Below are 21206 nucleotides of genomic sequence, written 5' to 3'. Positions count from 1 at the left end.
TTTCTTTAAAAGTCTCATTTAATCTTAAAGTGCATTACTATATTTTTCAGTACAAATTAAAGTTTTGTGCCTTTGTATAATCATTGGGATCAATTGCAATGCATATTTGTGAATGATAAAAGTAAATTGCACATTTGTCTAAGGAAAGATGAGGTGTTTCATGAAATGTTTTGTAAAAGGATAGTTCATTAAATGTCAATATTTTCCTAATGTTCTTGTGCTTCTTTACACCAAAACAAAGGAAAGACATGATATTTTTGCTATTTTTAGCAGAGTATGGTATAATTTTAATGGTCCGGCCCACTTGACATCTCCCTAGGCCGTATGTGGCCCGCGATGCGAAATGAGTTTGACACCCCTGAGCTAGCTAATGGCCAGCTAATAGCTAGTCAGCTAGAGAGCTAATAGCTTCCAGCGAGAGCCTTGGTCCGTCCAACAGCAGTGACCTTTCCACTGCACAAAGCAGGGCTGTGAAGATTCTGCCCCCATGACGGGCGCCAAAAAGAAAAATGGCCCTTGAGCTGTTCAGTGACGACCGTCAAATGGCAGCGACATTTGTGCATGGTCCTGGTCCCCACTTAGCTATCGAGCGGGTTATCTAGCTGGCTAATGTTGATTCTTGTGTGTGCATGTGTGTACGCACACCAACCTGAGTATGTAGACAGAGGACACATATTTTCCCAGTGTTGATAACTTGTCTCACTGAGTCTGTGCTGGTCCCATATAGATTCTTCTCAAACTCGCCGGACTCAATCAGCTTGCCTAAGAAAAGTATTGCGGACATACAAACCCAAGTGTTTAATCGTGGCAAATAAAATTTGGCAATGCACACTTCGGTAAACTGAATTTTAACATGTGTTTACATGGCAAAAACGAGTACATATCAATGAAATCTAGCACAGCTAACCGTTAGCTTTGATAAACATAGCTTCTAAAGTTTAGAAGAAACATATTTAAACCACAACAATTCCACCAATGCGAGTCTAATCATAAACCTTCTGAAAATATGCTTCAGTAGTTTTATATGATGCCTGTGCATTTCTTTCCAGTCCCTTCCAATAGAACATTTACAATTTGGAATATTTTCAAAGCTCACCAATAAACATATTCCACACGTGTGAAAGTTTGCATGTTCCTGAAGTGGATCATTCTTTGGCCAATTGAAATCAATGTGATGAATCTATTGGGTTTATGTCTAAATCTGTAGGAGTAAATGATGGATCAGAGTTAGGAAATTGAGATGTTTGGCCTATTTCATAGAAATTCAAATGCTGTATCTTCCGCAATATAAGGCGCTTTGAATTATTAAGCACACCTTCAATGAATGGCCGATTTTAAAACAGTTCATTCCGATAGAACGTTTACAAATCGCAATACTTTCAAATCTCCCCAACTTCATTTTACCAGAAATTGTTTGGAAATTCCATGACCATTTCCCCCCTGTGTGAAGTTTTTCAAGTTCCTGAAGTGGATCATTCTTTGGCCAATTGCAATCGGTGTGATAGGGCACACTGAATAAGGCACATTATACAGAAGCTACAATAGTAGCTTCAGTTGCACTGTCCATACACTAGATACACTAGATGAGAATAGGGAGGGATTTTTTTTAAAGATCCTTCATAACAGCTGAAGCTTTAACTAAACTAAGAAGCAGCAACAAACACGGACATGAAACAAATACAAATGGCATTAAAAATCATTAACTGGCGCGTGTGGTTGCCACTGCTCAACGGCAGAAAAAACTTATCGTCTGACTATAAAGCGTCCTTGAGCGTTTTGAAAGGCGCTCAGAAACAACATTTATTTTTATTATTATTATTATTATATGGAAGGCAAAAGTTCTGAAGACAATAAACAAAAAGGCATACAAACCAAAAGGGGCCAAATATACTTACAACAATAATAATAATAATAATAATAATAATAATAAATGTCATTTCCAAGCGCCTTTCAAAACACTCAAGGACACTTTACAATCAAAAAACAACACACAAAACAATAGAACCATAAATGAAATGATAAATAATAGCTGATTGAACGAGACCAGGGGTCGGCAAAAACATTTTAAACTCCGAAAAAAAGACGTTGGGTTGAAGATTACTTTCAAATTTAATACTCAATGTCTATTTGACGGCTTCCCGTGCCTGACTATTTCCTGAGAGGCCACAAAACTAGCATATGTAGCTGAATTTGTAGATTTCATCCACTTCATGAAATGATTTTTGCTCTGATCAGCCTTCCGCATCAGTTCCGAAACGGCTCTTTTTCTCTCATCTCCATCCGGATATTTTTGAGCAAAGGTTCTGGAAGGTTCTTGCGACATTTCACTTTTTGTTGTTTGCTAACTTCTCATTACATATTAAGCATACCGTTAAACCCGTCTCGTGAGCAGTGAAGGCGAACGAATCTGCCCACGTATCATTAAACGTTCTGTTTTCTATAGATTTATCCATAGTTGGCCTACCTGGGGGTCGAAAAATTCAAGATATTGTGCGCAATTTGGCGGTTGTGACCGGATATACGTCCAATGTCGTTGGTTGTGACGTATATTATGAGCGAGAAAAAAATTGAATACGTTTTATTTTGTATTACAGTAAAGTCTCGTTATATCGATATTCTCGGGAGTCCGAAAAATATCGATATAACCGGGACTATCGATATATCCGACCCTGCGCGCATGTAATTTTCTCCTTGCGGTCATAGAAATAGTATCGTAATAAGCGGTACTATCGATATAACCGATATCGATATAACGAGACTTTACTGTATTTATAATCACCATAATATTCAAATTTAGAATTACATTTTAAAAACGAACGAACTAAAATAATATACATTAAATCAAATACTCATTATTTATTTTCCAAAGCCGCAGGGAGCCGCAGCAGGGGGGTGAAAGAGCCTCATGCGGCTCTGAAGCCGCGGGTTGCCGATGTCTGAACTAGACCATGTGCAATTTTAAATAGATGCATTTTGAGGTGGGATTTGAAAGTAGGAAGGGTGTCAATATTATGGATGTTGGGTGGAAGTGAATTCCCGAGTTTGGGAGCAGAGCGGCTGAAAGCTCTGTACCCCATTGTGGTGAGACGGGCAGAAGGCACATAGAGGTGAAGGGAGAGGTCTTATCTCCTTCCTCCATTTAGTAAGTACCGTAGTTAACTATGCTTTTGGTATTATCTTTGTTTCATAATGCTGTACAGAACCTCAAGAAGTATTTGGCTGTTGACTATGTGTTGGCAAATGCACATGTCAATTCATTTTAACAACTGGTTCTTGCTAATAACCCAGAGATGGCAAAGAATCGATTACTAACAAGAAAACAACTCCATGGGAATCTATGGAGGTTGTTAATTACATAAATAAATCGAATGGGATTATTAGGTGCATGGTCGGCTTTTGAGAAAACTGAAAACTTTTAAGTGCATCTTATAGTGCAGAAATTACGGTAATTCTTTTCGATTTGAAATCTTACCAGCAGCCAGCTCGGTCTCAAACATCTGACGAGAAACAAAATGATAGTCTCGACCACCGAGCTCGACATCACGCCGGCTCCGCGTTGTATCTGCAACACACATTGTCAGGTGGGTATACAGGACAAACATTGCATGTTCAGGGATGCATCTGGGAAACTAAAAAAGCCGGCCAGTTGGCCCCCTTGTGTCTGAAAAGGAGGCCAAATTCTAACATTGATGGGCCAGATTTAAATGGACTGCAGGAGTACACAAAACTGATTGAAATAAACCAAAATACATTCATTGCAGCATGATATTTCTAAATTGCAAATGAAGAAACATGATTCGAATAAAATCTGTTTTTTTTAATATGTCAACAATTTTAATTCAAGTCAAATAAATTATTCATACATAAAATAAACATTTTCTATTTTCTTTAGTTAATACACAATCCTGTGCTATTTTGATATTCTACGGTATTACAGAGAAGACAAAGAGAACATAGCAAGCACTACATTTCTTACGAGTGTCTATTTCAGGGGTGTCAAACATACGGCCCGCGGGCCGGAACCGGCCCCCAAGGAGGTTCAATCAGGCCCGCAGGATAATTTGGAAGTGGAAAAATGCATAAAAGACATGGAATTGATATTTTTAATTCGCTGCAATTCATGGCTTATCCTCTAAGGGGCACACTTGTTCCATCAGATTAGAAGACACGGCGCATCACTGAGGCAGACTCAAAACAGCCGACGGTGTCAATGCGCCATCTACTGCTTGTTACGACGTTGTTAATACTTTGGTCTCTGCCTCTCCGCTACACCCTCATTAGCCAAAATGTCGTTATCCAAACGGAGAAAAGTAGATAAGGAATGTAGAATTTTCAAAGAAAAATTGACCATGTCCTATTTATATACAGAGATGCACGCAAAACCTTTGTGCTTGGTGTGTTTGCAACAAGTTTCGGTATTGAAGGAATATAATATTCGACGCCACTACGAGACTCATCACAGCGAAAGATATGACAGGTTGCAAGGACTACTGAGAAGAGAAAAGATTAACGAATTGCTGGCGGGTCTGAGGAAACAGCAGTCAACTTTCATCCGGAGCCGAGAAGTCAATGAAGCAGCGGTAAAAGCCAGCTACCTAATTGCTAGCGAAATAGTATTAGCATCGAAGCCGTATTTCGACATTACGACGGTGACTGCGTTAAACGATCATGAAGGCGGCTGAACTTGTATGTTCCGAGAAGCGACAAGCTTTTGCCAATATTAGCCCGACGAGGAATACTAGAGCAGAGAGGATTTATTGCATTTTCCGTGGCAATTGACGAGAGCACTGACATCACAGACGTGGCCCAACTGGCCATATTTATTCGAGGAGTTGATGAGACATTGACTGTTACTGAAGAGTTTCTTGAGTTGGTGCCAATGATGGACACCACAACAGCCAAGGACATTTTCGGCTCTGTCGTTGCTGTATTGGACAGAGTTGGAGTGGACCGGTCCCGCGTTGTCAGCCTGTCTACAGACGGCGCGTGATCCATGTTGGGAAAGAAAGCAGGTGTCGCGACAAAGTTCAAAGACAAAGTATAAGCCCTTAATGGAGGAGATTGTTTCTGGACATTTCACTGTATTTTGCACCAGGAGGCATTGTGTCGCAAGTCGCTGAAAATGGACCACGTCATGGAGGTGGTTGTTCGCACTGTAAATTTTATCCGGTCCAGAGGTCTGAACCATCGTCAGTTTGACAAACTTCTCAGCGACAGCAACATTACCCACAGCCTGCCATACCACACTTTAATGTTAGTCAGCAGCTTCAAAACAAAAGTTCTGTGATGGAATTCTACTGTTCATACAACTCCATAAATTTTCAGTATGTATTGTATGTGTATGTATGTTTCATGTACGAAGTTTACACATTTACAGGACAGGTGAACACTTTCTTCATTACAGGGATTACATTTAGATTTTATATGCGTATGTGTAAGTGGTTTAAAAATTCCCTTTCTTTAAAAGTCTCATTTAATCTTAAAGTGCATTACTATATTTTTCAGTACCAATTAAAGTTTTGTGCCTTTGTACAATCAGTGGGATCAGTTGCAATGCATATTTGTGAATGATAAAAGTAAATTGCACATTTCTCTAAGGAAATATGAGGTGTTTCATGAAATGTTTTGTAAAAGGATAGTTCATTAAATAAATATTTTCCTAATGTTCTTGTGCTTCTTTACATCAAAACAAAGGAAATACATGATATTTTTTCTATTTTTAGCAGAGTATGGTATAATTTTAATGGTCCGGCCCACTTGACATCTCCCTAGGTCGTATGTGGCCCGCGATGCGAAATGAGTTTGACACCCCTGGTCTATTTAAAGACATTTATTTGCTTTAAAGATTTCCAATGTGCCTCAACACCTGTGAAACCATTCCCAATATCCACTAAATTTGAATCATGAACAGCAGTTTGCTGCAACAAATTGCCATTACACTCCGGACTTATTTGATTGTTTCTTAAAAGATGAGAATGTTTGTCTACTGCCTACTTTTAATGGTGTTTTAGGGTTTTACTCCTGTTCTCACGCTCCATATTGCAAACATCGATGTTGATGGCGTTCGATGTAAATACTCCAATGCACCATGGGTAAATGAATAATCAATTATCTCTTTCGGCAGTTTCCGGCGGGTCACGGAAAAGCCATTTAGTTAGTACCGTAGTTAACCATGCTTTTGGTATTATCTAGCAATCATGTAGCAATATGCGCTAATCGTGATAGACTTGCAACGGTGCAGGCGCAGGTGAGTTACAAAGTTGTGCCAGCGGCTGTCAAAATGCATAAAATGGCGCGGCCCAGATGCATCCCTGCATGTGTGCGTGTTTAAGTCTCACGAGGTACAGCCCCAGCAAAGCGTTCAGGGTGGTTATTCAGAAGTCTCTGACGAAGCTCGGCCTGCCCACAGCTGGTTGGCCCAATCAATGCTATTGGCCGCTTCCGATTGGCTGGCTGGTGGTACAGGGCCATCTCCTCATAGGTCAGAATCTCCTCATCAATATCTACGATAGTTGGGAAATGAGGAGATAACCAAGAATGGTGGTACAGTGTTTATAGCGTACTTTTTGCATCCAGCTTCTTACCATCATTTCTTTGCGTGTTGTAAAGCAGCTTTTTTCTCTTTCTCTTGTTCTTTTTAGCACACCACAACTTTGCTGGAAAAAAAGACAATAAAAAGGGTGTTATCAGCATCCCTGTTAACCAGTGCCCCCATTGCATGGGAAGAGACAGAAGTAATGACATTACAATGTTTCAATTTTAGTTGAACGGGTTGTTCGTTACATGTACTTTTCTTCTTCAAATAATGTAAGTGATTTTAGAACTTCTTTTCCTTTCGGCTTTTCCACAGCGAATCAATGTCCTCCATCTATCCCAGTTTTGTGCATCCTCTTCTCTCACACCAGCTACCTTCATGTCCTCTTTGACCACATCCATAAACCTCCTCTTCGGTCTTCCTCTCGGTCTCCTGCCTGGCAGTTCAAGGCTCAGCATCCTTCTCCGGATATAGTCTCTCTCCTCTGGACATGTCCAAACCATCTCAGTCTGGCCTCTCTGACTTTCTCTCCAAAGCCTCTAATATGAGTTGTCCCTCTAATTCCTGATCCTATCCAACCTGGTCACTCCCAAAGAAAACCTCAACATCTTCAGCCCTGCTACCTCCAGCTCTGCTTCCTGTCTTTTTTTCAGTAGCACTGTCTCCAGTCCAAAATCATGGCTGGTCTCACCACGGTTTTATACACTTTTCCTTTCATCCGAGCTGAAACCCTTCTATCACACATCACACCTGACATTTTTCTCCAGGCGCTCCAGCCTGCCTGGACACGCTTCTTCACCTCTTTTCCACACTCTCTATTTCTCTGGACAGTTGACCCCAAGTACTTAAAATCCTCCACCTTCTTTATCTCTTCTCCCTGTAGCATCACTCTTGCACTTGGATCCCTCTCATTCACACACATATATTCCGTCTTGCTGCAACTGATCTTCATTCCTCTCCTTTCCAGGGCATATCTCCACATCTCTAGTTTCTCCGCCACCTGTTCCCAGTTCTCGCTACAGATCACAATGTCATCTACAAACATCATGGTCCAAGGAGATTCTTGTCTAACATCGTCTGTCAGCCTGTCCATCACCATAGCAAACAAGAAGGGGCTCAGAGCTGACCCCTGGTGGAGTCCCACCTCCACCTTGAATTCTTCAGTAATACCGACAGCACACCTCACAACTGTCTTACAGTCATAATACATGTCTTGCATCGCTCTGACATACTTTTCCGTCACTCCAGACTTCCTCATGCAATTCCACAGCTCTTCTCTGGGCACCCTGTCATACGCTTTCTCCAGAACTACAAAGACACCAAATGCAATTCCTTCTGACCTTCTCTGTACTTCTCTATCAGCATTCTTAAAGCAAACACTGCATCTGTCATACTCTTTTTTTGGCATGAAGCCATACTGCTGCTCACAAATGTTCACGTCTGCTCTTCGTCTTGCTTCAACTGCTCTTTCCCAGAGTTTCATTGTATGGCTCATCAACTTTATTCCTCTGTAATTAGTACAACTCTGCACATCTCCTTTGTTCTTAAAAATGGGCATGAGTACACTTTGTCTCCACTCTTCAGGCATCTGTTCACCATCTAAGATCTTGTTGAATAACCCAGTCAGGAACACCACCGCCACGTCTCCAAGACACTTCCATACCTCGATTGGTAAATCATCAGGCCCGAGTGCCTTTCCCCCCTTCATCCTCTTTAGCACCCTCCTCACTTCATCTTGCTAATGCTTGCTACGTCTTGGTCCACAACAGTCACGTCTTCTACTCTTTGTTCCTTCTCATTTTCCTCATTCATCAATTCTTCAAAGTACTCTTTCCACCTTGCCGTCACACTACTGGCACCTGTTAATACATTGCCATCTCTATCCTTAATCACCCGAACCTGCTGCAGGTCCTTACCATCTTTGTCTCTCTGTCTCGCCAGCGTATAAGATCAGTCTCACCTTCCTTGCTGTCCAGCCGAGCATACAAGTCATCATAGGCCTCTTGTTTGGCCTTTGCCACCTTTACTTTAACCGTGCGCTGCATCTCCTTGTACTGCTGTCTACTCTCGTCCGTCCTCTCAGTGTCCCACTTCTTCTTTGCTAACCTCTTTCTCTGTATTCACTCCTGCACCTCCCCATTCCACCACCAAGTCTCCTTATCTACCTTTCTTCCACTCGATACACCAAGTACTTTCCGACCTGTGTCTCTGATTATGTTCTCTGGAGTTTGCCAGTCATCTGGAAAGACCTCTTGCCCACCCAGTGCTTGTCTTACCTCCTTCCTAAATGTCATGCAACACTCCTTTTTCTACTTCCACCATTTTGTCCTCACTTCAGCCTTTGGTTTCTTCATCTTCCTCACTGCCAGAGTCATTCTACACACCACCAACCTATGCTGTCTGGCTACACTCTCACCAACCACTACTTTGCAGTCACTGATTTCCTTTAGATGGCGCCGTTGACACAAAATATAGTCTACCTGGGTACTTCTGCCTCCACTCTTATAGGTCACCCTATGTTCCTGTCTCTTCTGAAAGAAAGTATTCACAATAGCCATTTGCATTCTCTTAGCAAAGTCAACCACCATCTGTCCTTCAGCGTTCCTCATCTGGAGTCCAAACCTGCCCATCACCTCCTCATCATCTTTGTTTCCTGCGCCAACATGTCCATTGAAGTCTCCACCAATTACAACCCTCTCACTTCTCGGGATGTTCTGTATGACTTCATCAAAGTCCAACCAAAATTTCTCCTTCTCCGCCAGCTCACATCCTACTTGTGGGGCATACCCACAAACAACATTGAACATCACACCTTCAATTTCTAGCTTCAGTCTCATCATTCTATCTAATACTCTTTTTACTTCTAAGACATTCCTAACAAACTCTTTTAAGATAACCCCAACTCCATTTCTCTTTCTGTCTTCACCATGATAGAACAACTTAAACCCTGACCCTAAGCTTCTAGCCTTGGTCCCTTTCCACCTGGTCTCCTGGACACACAGTATGTCTACCTTCCTTCTCTGCATCATGTCAACCAGCTCTCAACCTTTACCTGTCATTGTTCCTACATTCAAAGTTCCTACTCTTAGTTCTATACTCTTGGCGTTCCATTTCTCTCTTTTCCTCCGGGCACACCTCCCTCCTCTCCTTCTTCGACCAACAGTAGTCCATTTTCCACTGGCACCCTGAAGGTCAACAGTACCAATGGCGGCCGTTGTTAACCCGGGCCTCGACCGATCCGGTATGGGATTCATAGGTTTGATTCGCATATTTGTTTTGGCATTTTTTTTTACATTGGATGCCCTTCCTGACACAACCCTCTGTATTTATCCGGGCTTGGGACCGACACAATAAGACACTGGCTTGTGCCCCCTTGTGGCTACATTTAGTGATTTTAGAACTGACATGAACAAAACAACGAATTGTAATAATAACAATACATTTTATTTTAAGCGCCTTTTAAAGCTCTCAAGGACACTTTACAGTCACAGACAAGCATAGGTACAATAATAAATAAAATACAATCACAAATACAATACAAAAAATAAAACACAGTTATAAATAGAAAGAGGAGAAAGAGCTACACAGAGAATGCAATTTTAAATAGGTGGGGCACACAGAGGTAGAGGGAGGAAGAGGATCTGAGGGAACGAGAGGGAATAGAAATTTGAAGAAGGTCAGATAGGTATGGGGGGGGGGGGGGGGGCAAGGTTATGGATAGCTTTAAATGTATAAAGAAGAATTTTAATTAGGTAACAATAGACAGAGTACCGGTACTTTTCAGGGCCTCAATTACGCACACAATTGCCATGTTGACAGTTAGAAGAGGACCCTCACACATGAGGCACACAATTGCCATGTTGACAGTTAGAAGAGGACCCTCACACAAGAGGCATTACTTTATCTACGTATCGCCAACAAACATGTTTTATCAAACGCACTCCTCAAGTTGACTTTTCATCAGTCCGTATATAGGTCAAAACATTTGATCTTTCTGACCGGGCAGAAAAGCAGCTGAAAGTGCGTGGAGGCGACAAGAGAGTACTGCTCAGGCACAATGCAAAGAATAAGCACCCCGGCGCTCTTCCCAAAGAGCAAAGATCACCAAATATTTGGTAAAAAACTGACAGCTACATCCTGGGGACTGCTTAACAAAAAGCCTGATTCGTTGCTCAAACTACCTTTAATAACACTGTTATATGCATGTACTCATGATACCAACCATGTCTATGATTTTGCATAAAAAAATATTAATGTGTAACAGTATTTCTATAATTCTGTGCCAGGGTTTAAAGGAAAACCGATGTCACTTTTGTGTTTCGACATGCCCATTTCATGGTAAGATCAGAGCATTGTCATCAAATGGTGAGGATAGTTTTGCTTTTTTGATTGTTGCTGTGCTGATGACCATTTTGTGCTTGGAAGCCTTATACTGAGCAAGTTGCTTGTTGTGTAGCCACAAAGGGATATAAGTCTTCTTGTGCCGGTCCCAAGCCCGGATAAATACAGAAGGGTTGTGTCAGGAAGGGCATCCGACGTAAAAGCTTGGCCAAAACAAACATGCGTATCATACCTCTGAAGATGGAGGTTACTGATTCGCTGTGGCGACCCCTTGAAGGGAAAAGCCGAAAGGAAAAGAAGAAGAACTGACATCAGAAAAACGTTTTATAGCATCTAAAATACCCAAAACACGCAGTATGATATTTTTAGTCAAATGCAAAACACCAATAAAAATGACTTAGTGTCTAAAAAGTAGTTCAATTTGAAACCGGAAGTGGCCAGTTTCAGAAGGTCCCGCCCCCATATTCGTGGTGTCATGGCAAGACGTCTTGCCTTGCTCGAGAATCAAAACAATGGCTTCAGATTCGGAGAATATGCTTTCTTGTTACTCATCCAGTTATGAATATGATTCAAATAGTTCTGAAGAAGCATACATGTTTGCAATCGATTAAATAATTTATTCCGTGTCATTTTGAGGCTTCAGGGGTGGGAAATGTCGCACCCAAAAAAGGCAGAACGTGGCGACAAAGCTCCATGTAAGGAATTAATCAGCCTGTGGAAACGGGCTGATTAATTCCTTACATGGAGCTTTGTCACCCTCTTCTGCCTCTTTTTGGTCCTACACGATGTTTTCAGACCAAAGTACAGCAAAATGCATTGACGTGATGGAAGGACTGCTACAATGTGTCCTTTTTTCGGTCAGGGGCGTTCCTTCAGTGATGTAACGTACGGACTCGTCACCAACTCAAAAACAAGACTTCCGGAATATTCAGCGCGAGTCTTAAAACGTAAATTATAGCTATATGCGGTGGAATCTTTGTAAGATACGCTCAGTAGAAGTCATTTGAAGACATTTTACAAATTATGGACACGACTTGTCCGGAGACGTCGATTGTCCTTTAAGTGTCAATGCCACATTATTTGTAAGATGTTTATAGAAGAAACCAGGCTACTTATGCAATGCAAGAGGGTGACCCCGTGCCCAGGGGCAATATGTTGGTGAGCCTTGCATGAATCAGTGCTTCTTAAGTCATGAACCTCAGCGCACGTCACAAATGTAAACCACCACAAAACATTTCTGACACTTCCATGAAGACAGACCTGACTTCTCAGGCTCTTTGTCTTCTTCTATTGTTTGTTTCATGGCTTCTCTCTGCTGCTGGAAACTCTTCCCTATACGGAAAAAAAACAAGCTTTTCTGTTGCCATCAACCAAAATGCTCAATTCACAAGAGGTGTACCTGACACCACCTTAACGACCATAGTTAAAAAAAAGATGAACAGACCTGGTACCAATCCAGCAAGAGGCTGATTATCTTCATCTCCATCTCGATATGCCTGCCACCAATTGGGGTCAGATTGGCTGATGATGTGGAGAATATCTCCTTTCTGGAAGGACAAGCCTAACTCTCTGCATGGCACATAGGGGTCATCAGATGGGTCATAGTCAAAATGTGCTTTCACGTGAACCTAAAGAAACCAAGGAGGATGAGTTGGAGAGGGGATTTGTTTTTCATGTGTTCACTTAATTGTGAAATTGTGAAATTTAACACAGAGGCTCTCTTTTGATTTTGTTGAGTGATGTCCACCTTTAAAATATTTTGAATAATCTGCAATAGCCCTGAAATACCAGCACAGATATATCACTTACTACATTCTCTTTGACTGGGGGAGGCTTGCTCTGAGTACTCGGAATGAGTACAAAGGTAAGGAGGCCATGCATGTCCGCCTGAAACAAAGACATTTTGCAAATAACATTAGGATAGTGGGCTTGTTGTTTTGCACATTTGTTGTGAAGCTGTCCATCCTAAAATGTCTCAGAATGGAAACCAGAACTAATGCAAGTTAGGCTGGTTATTAATGTGCTTCAGTGTGTCCTTGCGTTTAAAATGCACATCTCTAGAAATGTATTTTGTTGATTTGTGTATTCTTACTAGAATATCAAAGACTTGGTTGACGTCTTTGCCTTTTATTTCAATGCCATTTATTTCCAATATTTCATCTCCTTCTGCTAAAAGTCCACTGCGTTGGGCTGCTCCTCCTCGTACAATCCTACTGATAATCACACTTTCCATTTCATTCCGGACTGTCGCCCCCTGCAGAAAACACAGACAAGACCAGATGTGAGATGAAAGCTGCCAATTATTACATATATATATTTTGCATACAGTGTATGGGGGTTGGAAAAGGTCCAGTGAAGAAGGCATCACTTTTTTCGTTGGATACAAAATTAAGGGCAAATCTGAAGACAATAGTCCTATTTGTTCTATAAATAAAATATGCGCACATATACATATGCACACATCAACATAAATGGAATTGTAAGACTGCAACAGCATAAATAAACTACAGATCAAAAATGTACATTATTTGCGTTGAGTCACATCTAAGGTATGGTATTGCATCTGTTTGTACTGAATATTAATTGTCAGACCAGTGGTATGTCTCGGGCCTTCTCTATGTGAACAATCTTTACAGTGTCCTCTCCCCATTGCGTCAGTGTTTCTGTTTGGCTGGTCGGTGGTTCTGGTTCCATTTCTTTCTCTGCGATGCTGTCATGTGCCAGAAGCAAGGACTGCAGCACAATGAAACAGACAAATCATAGGAATATATACACAACAATTACATTATTATTATTTTAGTGCAATAACTTTATAATAGAGTGGAAGAAACTGTGCGTCTTCACCTGGAGGCGAATGTCAGATAGGAGACTGCAGAGTTCCAGTCCTTCTTTGTTCTGACTTGTCCGGCTGAGATTTCTGACCTGAATCAAAAACAATAATGTAACAGACACACACACACACACACACACACACACACACACACACACACATATATATATATATATATATATATATATATATATATATATATATATATATATATATATATATATATATATATATATATATATATATATATATATATATATTTCTATGCACGCACGGAGAAAATTACATGCAAACAGGGTCGGATATATCGATAGTCCCGGTTATATCGATATTTTTTCGGACTCCCTTTACGATAACGAGACTTTACTGTATATATATATATATATATATATATATATTTCACATCGCAAAATAAAATGTGCAGTACTTTGTTGTGTTCCTTGCTTCACAACAGCTGCAGCACAACAAGTAGCACTAATGCAAATGTTTTGGCAAAGCGACCAAACAGCAAATGCAATATGTCGACTCCCCAAACCAAAATAAGAATGAACTGCAGTGATTTTAAAGGACAACCGAAATCACTTTTTTGTTTCCTAACTGACATCAGAAAAACGTTCTATAGCAGGGGTCGGGAACCTATGGCTCGCGAGCCATATATGGCTCTTTTGATGATTGCATATGGCTCGCTGATAAATACTACATATTATAATACATATTGTCGTTTTTTTCGTCGTTCATTTCCCGTTGGGGCTGCAGTTGGCGGAAAGCGCAATTTTGATTGGATGACACTGACCTACAATGGCCGAAAGCGCCATGTTGATTGGATGATAGTGGCCGTCATGTTGAAACAGGTAAACGCCCCTTTAAATGAGCCCAACTTGTGCACTTCAGCCTGAATGCACTGGAGCATTCGAGGAGAGAAAATGTTCTGATTCTAATTTGCAATGAAACAATACCATCGATGAAACAGTCGAATGTCAGTGACATTTTAACAAGCCCCATGTTGACGTTAGCATCGACATACTTCTGCGAGAAGTAGATTGCAGATAGCAAGTGTGGAAGCTTATGAGCCGTGTGCAGGCTAGCTAGCAGTAACTTCGCCTCTGGACCGGCAAATTGAATGCCATTCCGATCGTTTTCCTGGATTTTTACCAAACACAAGGAACGGAAAACCATCCATGTTAACGGTGAGTACTATCACAAAGTTATTTTAAATAATACATTCTGATATTTTGTTGAAAAGTGGCCGCGCGTGCGTGTGCGCGCGCATGCGAGCGTTTGTATGTGCGCGCGTGCGTGCGTGTGGCTCTCGCTGAAAAACATTTCTAAATATTTTACTTTTATGGCTCTCTTAGTCAAAAAGGTTCCCGACCCCTGTTCTATAGCATCTAAAATACCCAAAACATGCAGGCTCATATTTTTAGTCAAATGCAAAACACCAATAAAAATGACTTAAAGTGTCCAAAATCAGCAAAAAATTGAGCTGCAAATTGGGCATTGTCAGAAAGTCCCGCGCCCAGTCCGTGACGTCACGCAAAGACGTCTTGCATTGCTCGAGAATCAAGACAATGGCTTCAGATTCGGAGAATATGCTTTTTTGTTAAGCATCCAGTTATGAATATGATTCAAATAGTTCTGAAGGGGAAAGTACAAATGTTTGCAATCGATTAAAGGTCTTCAGGGTTATTTTGAGTGATCAAGACTGAAGTGTAGCGTCACAGAAAATGCAGAAGATGGCGCCAGAGCTCCGTTGGAAATTGGTTGATTCTTCACCTTGGAATTTTTGTCAGCGAATATCTAAAAGTTGTCTCGGTGTAACATACGATTCACCATTGCATTATTCAGAATCAGAATCAGAATACCTTTATTCGTCCCGCAATGGGGAAATTTGCAGTCCACAGCAGCAATTGAAGAGGGATGGGGTTGGGGTGGGAGTGAAAGGATAGAAAACAAGATATTCTAAGCATAACAAAATAAAAATGTCAACTGTATACTGTGCAAATGTAGATGTGCAAAAACCGTTCTATAAACAAGACTGTACATAGTGCAGAATCAAGAAATGCATTTAGATATATTGCAACAACCCATATTTACAAGTGTCCAGTTTTTTTTTTTTTTTTTTTTTATTTATGTTTTCCTTCTAATTTTGCCATCAACACGGATCAACACGAAGTTTTCAGACCAAACAAGGTACAGCAAAATGCATTGAGGTGATGCAAGGTATGTCCTTTCTCGCTCAGGGCCGTTACTTCAGTGACGTAGGGTGAGGACTCGTCACAAACTCAAAAACAACACTTCCGGAATATTCAGCGCGAGTCTTAAAACGTAAAATATAGCTATATGCGGTGGGATCTTTGTTAAATACGGTCAGTAAAAGTCATTTGGAGCAATTTTACAAATTATGGACACAACTTGTCCGTAGACGTCGGATGTCCTTTAAATGGGGATTGCTGTCAGAGTCTGTGCAAATATAAGACCAAGCATTGAAAGTGGAAGATTTTTTTTCCGAGTGAGAAAGGTCTGCTCTGCAAAGCTAAAGTTATGAGCGAATTTTCAGGTGGTAAATGATGGTAAGAAATAAAAGTTGGACAACTTCAAGTAACACATTTAGGGCTGGTTCACAGAATGACCACCACTTATCGTGGTGCCATGGCCGAGATTGAGAGTAATGTTTCCGGGTTTAAGTGTACGGACGCCAGATATGCAGCTGTACTATGATATATGAAATAAAGCTCACTTCCTAACCGCACTCAACTGAAGTTGTGATCTCTTGATTAAGCACAAAATGAACAACCAAAAGTTAGATTTTACTACCTCCAGTGCCAGCTGTAGTGCCTGTTGTGTTTGTGGGTAAGGAGGATAGGGTCTATGCATGTTGTTGGCCACAGCATTATGGATCTTAAGTGCAGACTGGAACTCTGACTAGAAACAAAGGGGACAAACATTTAGTGACAGAAAAAGGTAAAAACAAGAGCCATGTTCTGATAACTAAAAAAGGCATTTCAGCAGACATTGTTACCCCACTATATCATATTGGTTTTTACAATTATACAGGGAAGTTCAAATTTAGTGCACTGCCACAACTTTGTTTGGTGTACTTACTGAGTCTATTTACTGAAAGTGATGCAGCATCAGAGAGGGGTATAAAAAATTGTAACAAATCACAAATCAAGAAAATGTTTTTTTTTAATTCAACCCTGGCCGGCCTGGTAGTCGAGTGGTTAGCACGCCGGCCGGCTTCACAGTGCAGAAGGTCGCTTGTTCACTTCCCGCCCCAGCCTCCCTGTGTGGAGTTTGCATATTCTCCCGTGTGGGTTTTCTCCAGGTCCTCCGGTTTCCTCCCACATTCCAAAAACATGCATGCCAGGCAGATTGAACACTCCAAATTATCCCTCGGTGTTGAGTGTGAGAGTGACTGGTTGTTTGTCTTTGTGTGCCCTGCGATTGGCTAGCAATTCAGGGTGTCCCCCGTCTCGTGCCCGAAGACAGCTGGGATGGGCTCCAGCACCCCCCGCGACCCTAATGAGGAATAAGCGGAACAGAAAATTGATGGATGGATGAATTGAACCCTCCTCTCAAAGTCAAAGTCAAAAGTCAAAGTCAGCTTTATTGTCAAATATGCTAATATGCATGACATACAGCACAGATGAAATTACTGTCCTCTCCGATCCAGCATGCAAGGCACTTATGACTTTAACGAACATAATAAACATGAAAACACCAATTTGTCGGGAGAGGGGAGCCGCTGCGTGTTCATGCAGCGCCATCTTGGGAAAACCAAAAAAAAACAAAAATAACAAATCGTAATATGACAACACATTGACACAGAGTCATTCATTCTTCAGGACTTGCTGTATCCTCTTTGTGATGACATGAAGCCGTTGTAGATGAAAGAGGAGAGGATCAAAGCATCCATGTCAGCAGTGGATCAGGGACGTCATGGTGGAATTTGCACGTTTACTACAAGCTAAATGTTGAAAGCAAACCCGAAGCTGTAGCATCCATTGACGAAAATACATTGTCTCACATCTCCTGTCCCACATAAATCCGCTTCAATTCCAAGCCGCGACAGTTCCACATACGCATCGGCGCTCTGCGCTGAGGCTGCTTTCTTCTTATCGCGGGCTCCTCAAGCCATGCATCCATCCAACCGCAGACTGTCCAACAGCACCGACCTTTCCGCTGAACAAAGCGGGGCTGTGGAGATGCTGCCCATTACAGCCGCAAAAAAGCACAATGGCCCCAGAGCTGTCCAGCAATGAGTCAAATGGCTCCGACATTCCTCCCATTCAAAAACAGTACTGGCATATCCATGCTGCCGAAAAGGCGCAACCGCTCAGCAGTCTTCTCCTTGATGACTGTCGTGGCCAAAAATGCTGAAAAACAACCCATATCCGTTCCACACGACGCACAAAAACATAAAGTGACAAAAGAAAACACAATAACTAGACAAAAACGACAAAAAAAAAAGCAAGGCTCATAAGAGCACTTGCTGACGGCTGCCTACTCAGGCGCCATCTTGGAAAAACAAAACTCCCCCCAAATAGTGGATTTTTGCCCTTAAAACTTGACTGCTTTTTTAAAGCTAATCGTACAAAAGTAACATCGCTTTGAATAGGCATCAATGGTACAAACCTTTTTGTCTTCAAGGGTCTGCACAAAACTCGGCCTGACTTCCCTTTCATTGTTGCCACGAAGCACATATTTTATAAAATGTACCCCCATTTCTTGCTCTAGCATGATTTCTTTGCAGGTAAAATACACACATAGCAATGCTCCTTACAAAATTCTTTGTCGCTGGCTGGTATTTCGTAGGTGTACGAGTCAGCTATATTGGCGTTCTTTTGTTTAAAAAAAATTATGTATTTTTTGTATTAGACAACTTCCACATGTACACCACTTTTAATTGGTGAGGACAGATGTTGTCTAAATAGCATATTTGATTGGCATATTTCCAGTGTGTTAAAAGTCACAGAAGTGGTTATATTTATTTTCCCATTTTTTAAAAAAAGGTTTGATTCCCACCTATTGAACTTGGTCAGTGAACGGGTAGTCCACTTTCATTTTTCTGAAATTTCATTTTTCTGAAACTGTTGCACAGGCAGACTGGGCTTTACCACCACATTGCCATTTTGAGAACACTTTCACTGACCTCAGACGAAATGTGTGTGTAGACTTGTGACCAAAATAAGGAGAATTGCATGCATTTGATTAACCACTTTCCCAACAATTTTTTTGTGTGAAAACACAGGCAAACTACGGCCCGCGGGCCACATACAGTTAGGCTTTTTAATCCGGCCCGCCGAATTTGTCCAAATTATAGTAAAAACAATGGCTGAAACTCGTAACAAAAAGGTAGCGGACAAAAGGGCAGACAACTCTGAAAAGCTGCCTGCCCCGTTTTTCACAACTTGAAACACGATAAGACCAGCAATTGCAAAAAAAATCATCACAAAGTATTAAGTTTTTTATATTAATTAAGGTTGTCCCTACCACAAATTTTACCTTGCTTAATTTACGGTAAATGTCCAAGGCTGCAGATTTCGCTGCAGTAGTCATTTGTCACCATGGTGCACAATGCAATGTTTGCATTGCTAGCTACAACCCACTAAGCCCCTTTCATAACTCTCACGTACACTTTACAGTCACGGTTTGATATGAATTTACGTTTTTTTGCGTCACACATGTTGTTAGCTTCTTTTGAATCTTTCTTCTGGGCTGTGCATCTATTTTGGAAAATGATATGCAAATACACAACCTTATAACGCTTGCGAAAGTCCGGAAGAAAGAAGCAGACTTCTGATTGGCTGCCGTGTCGAGTATGCAAATTTCAACTGCAGGTAGCCTGTCTGTGTGCTTGCCGACGGTACACGTGTACTGTTTGCGCGTGAAGGCGAGGGCGTCCGTGGCGAGTTTGTAGAGTGCGCGGTCAGGACAATCCATCCATGATTTAGCGTAGTTTAACACAAGTAGGTATTATTGAGCTTGAATATTTCGTTGTGGAATAATATGTGTGTCGCTTTCTCGGTCAGTGGCGGTCCAAACGTGACGTCACATGGGGATCGTCATCAACTCGAAAACAAGACTTCATGAATATTCAGCGCGAGTCTTAAAACGTAAACTATAGCTATATACCGTGGAATCTTTGTAAAATACGCTCAGTCGAAGTCATTTGAAGTGATTTTATCAATTATGGACATAACTTGTTCGGAGGCGTCGGTTGTCTTTTAATTCTTTAGGTTTAGTATTTCCGGCCCAAACACTCCCTCCAAATGCTCCTGGCCCGGCCCCTCTGTCAAATTTTAGAACCCATTGCGGCCCGCGAGTCAAAAAGTTTGCCCACCCCTGCTCTAGTTCTTTTTTGACCCCAATGCAATGTTTGCGCTGCCTGCTACAGGCGACTAAGCACCTTTCAAAATTCTCAAGTACACTTTACCGTCACGGGTATAATGTACGTTTAAGTTTTGTAGCGAATATTTGTTCTGGGGCTGAGGTTCTGTGCATCAACTTTGGAAAATGATATGCAAATGCACGACCTTATAACGCTAGGGACAGTCCGGAAGAAAGAAGCAGGCTTCTGAATGGCCGCCGTGCCGAGTATGCAAATTTCAGCTGCAGGTAGGATATTTAATTCCAGACTATGTGTCTCTGTGCTTGGCAACGATACACGTGTACTGTTAGCGCGTGAAGGCGAGGGCGTCCGTGGCGAGTTTTCAGAGCGCGCGGTCAAGACAATCCATCCATGATTTTGCGTGATTTTGAGTTTAACACAAGTAGATATCATTGAGCTTGAGTATTTTGTGGTGTAATAATATGTTTGAATGTTGAAAGTGATTCCATTTTTCAATAAATGTTGATTTCTTTAACTTTGCACCTTCGATTGAAACTTATTCAAAACAGATGCAGTCTTGATAAATCACAGTGCGTATGTTATTTTAATCTATTTACATTTCCTCCTCCCAGTATCTGCGAAATAGTATGTAAATGCCATGTCTTGCATATTCCGTGAGACAAATTTATGAACTGATAAGGGATATTTTTTGCATTTGAAAGACAGTTAATATATTGGGTTATAGTGTTCTTACTGTGCTATGAGGTTAGCACACGCTACATTTAATGCTTTATCCGGTCCAAACACTCCCCCCAAATGCTCCTGACCCGGCCCCTCTGTCGAATTTTAGAACCCATTGTGGCCTGCCAGTCAAAAAGTTTGCCCAACGCTGTTCTTTATGGTATCGTTGGTATCGAACAGTTTGTACATCCTGCCCAGTTTGTTCAACAAAACGATTAGTCTCTACCAGTACACAGTCAATAACCCTTTTATCAATAAAAAGACTGAAGAATTCTGAAGTTTTTATCAATCGTTATTCAATGTTTTCTGTGAAAGGATATGCGCCTCTGACAACTCGAGGCTTCTCCAAGCGCTCCTCCCTACTTGGCGAGAAATAGTCATTGTACGATGAACTGGCAGAGTTATCAGAAGTATTCAAGCTTCCGAAG

At 41.3% G+C, this 21206-nt stretch overlaps 1 protein-coding gene across 3 annotated transcripts in view; it reads right to left on the bottom strand.

Moving 5' to 3' along the window:
- Nucleotides 1-21206, bottom strand: part of pals1a (protein associated with LIN7 1, MAGUK p55 family member a) — a 43669-nt gene that overhangs the window by 5790 nt on the left and 16673 nt on the right. For 2 of the 3 annotated variants that reach the window (XM_089003813.1, XM_089003812.1), the window contains exons 5-15: nucleotides 16521-16628; nucleotides 13721-13798; nucleotides 13469-13609; nucleotides 12969-13130; nucleotides 12686-12763; nucleotides 12321-12504; nucleotides 12137-12208; nucleotides 6585-6656; nucleotides 6339-6503; nucleotides 3473-3562; nucleotides 650-762 (exon numbers count right to left, since the gene is read on the bottom strand). In XM_089003813.1, the coding sequence (XP_088859939.1) occupies nucleotides 650-762; nucleotides 3473-3562; nucleotides 6339-6503; nucleotides 6585-6656; nucleotides 12137-12208; nucleotides 12321-12504; nucleotides 12686-12763; nucleotides 12969-13130; nucleotides 13469-13609; nucleotides 13721-13798; nucleotides 16521-16628 (1263 nt within the window). The remainder of the gene's footprint in view (nucleotides 1-649; nucleotides 763-3472; nucleotides 3563-6338; nucleotides 6504-6584; nucleotides 6657-12136; nucleotides 12209-12320; nucleotides 12505-12685; nucleotides 12764-12968; nucleotides 13131-13468; nucleotides 13610-13720; nucleotides 13799-16520; nucleotides 16629-21206) is intronic. The other variant, XM_089003814.1, reaches the window with a different exon arrangement.

Source organism: Hippocampus bargibanti, linkage group LG09, assembly GCF_051943395.1.
Source record: "Hippocampus bargibanti isolate YZ-2025 linkage group LG09, ASM5194339v1, whole genome shotgun sequence".
Lineage (NCBI taxonomy): Eukaryota > Metazoa > Chordata > Actinopteri > Syngnathiformes > Syngnathidae > Hippocampus > Hippocampus bargibanti.
This window is presented reverse-complemented; position numbering and strand designations above follow the sequence as displayed.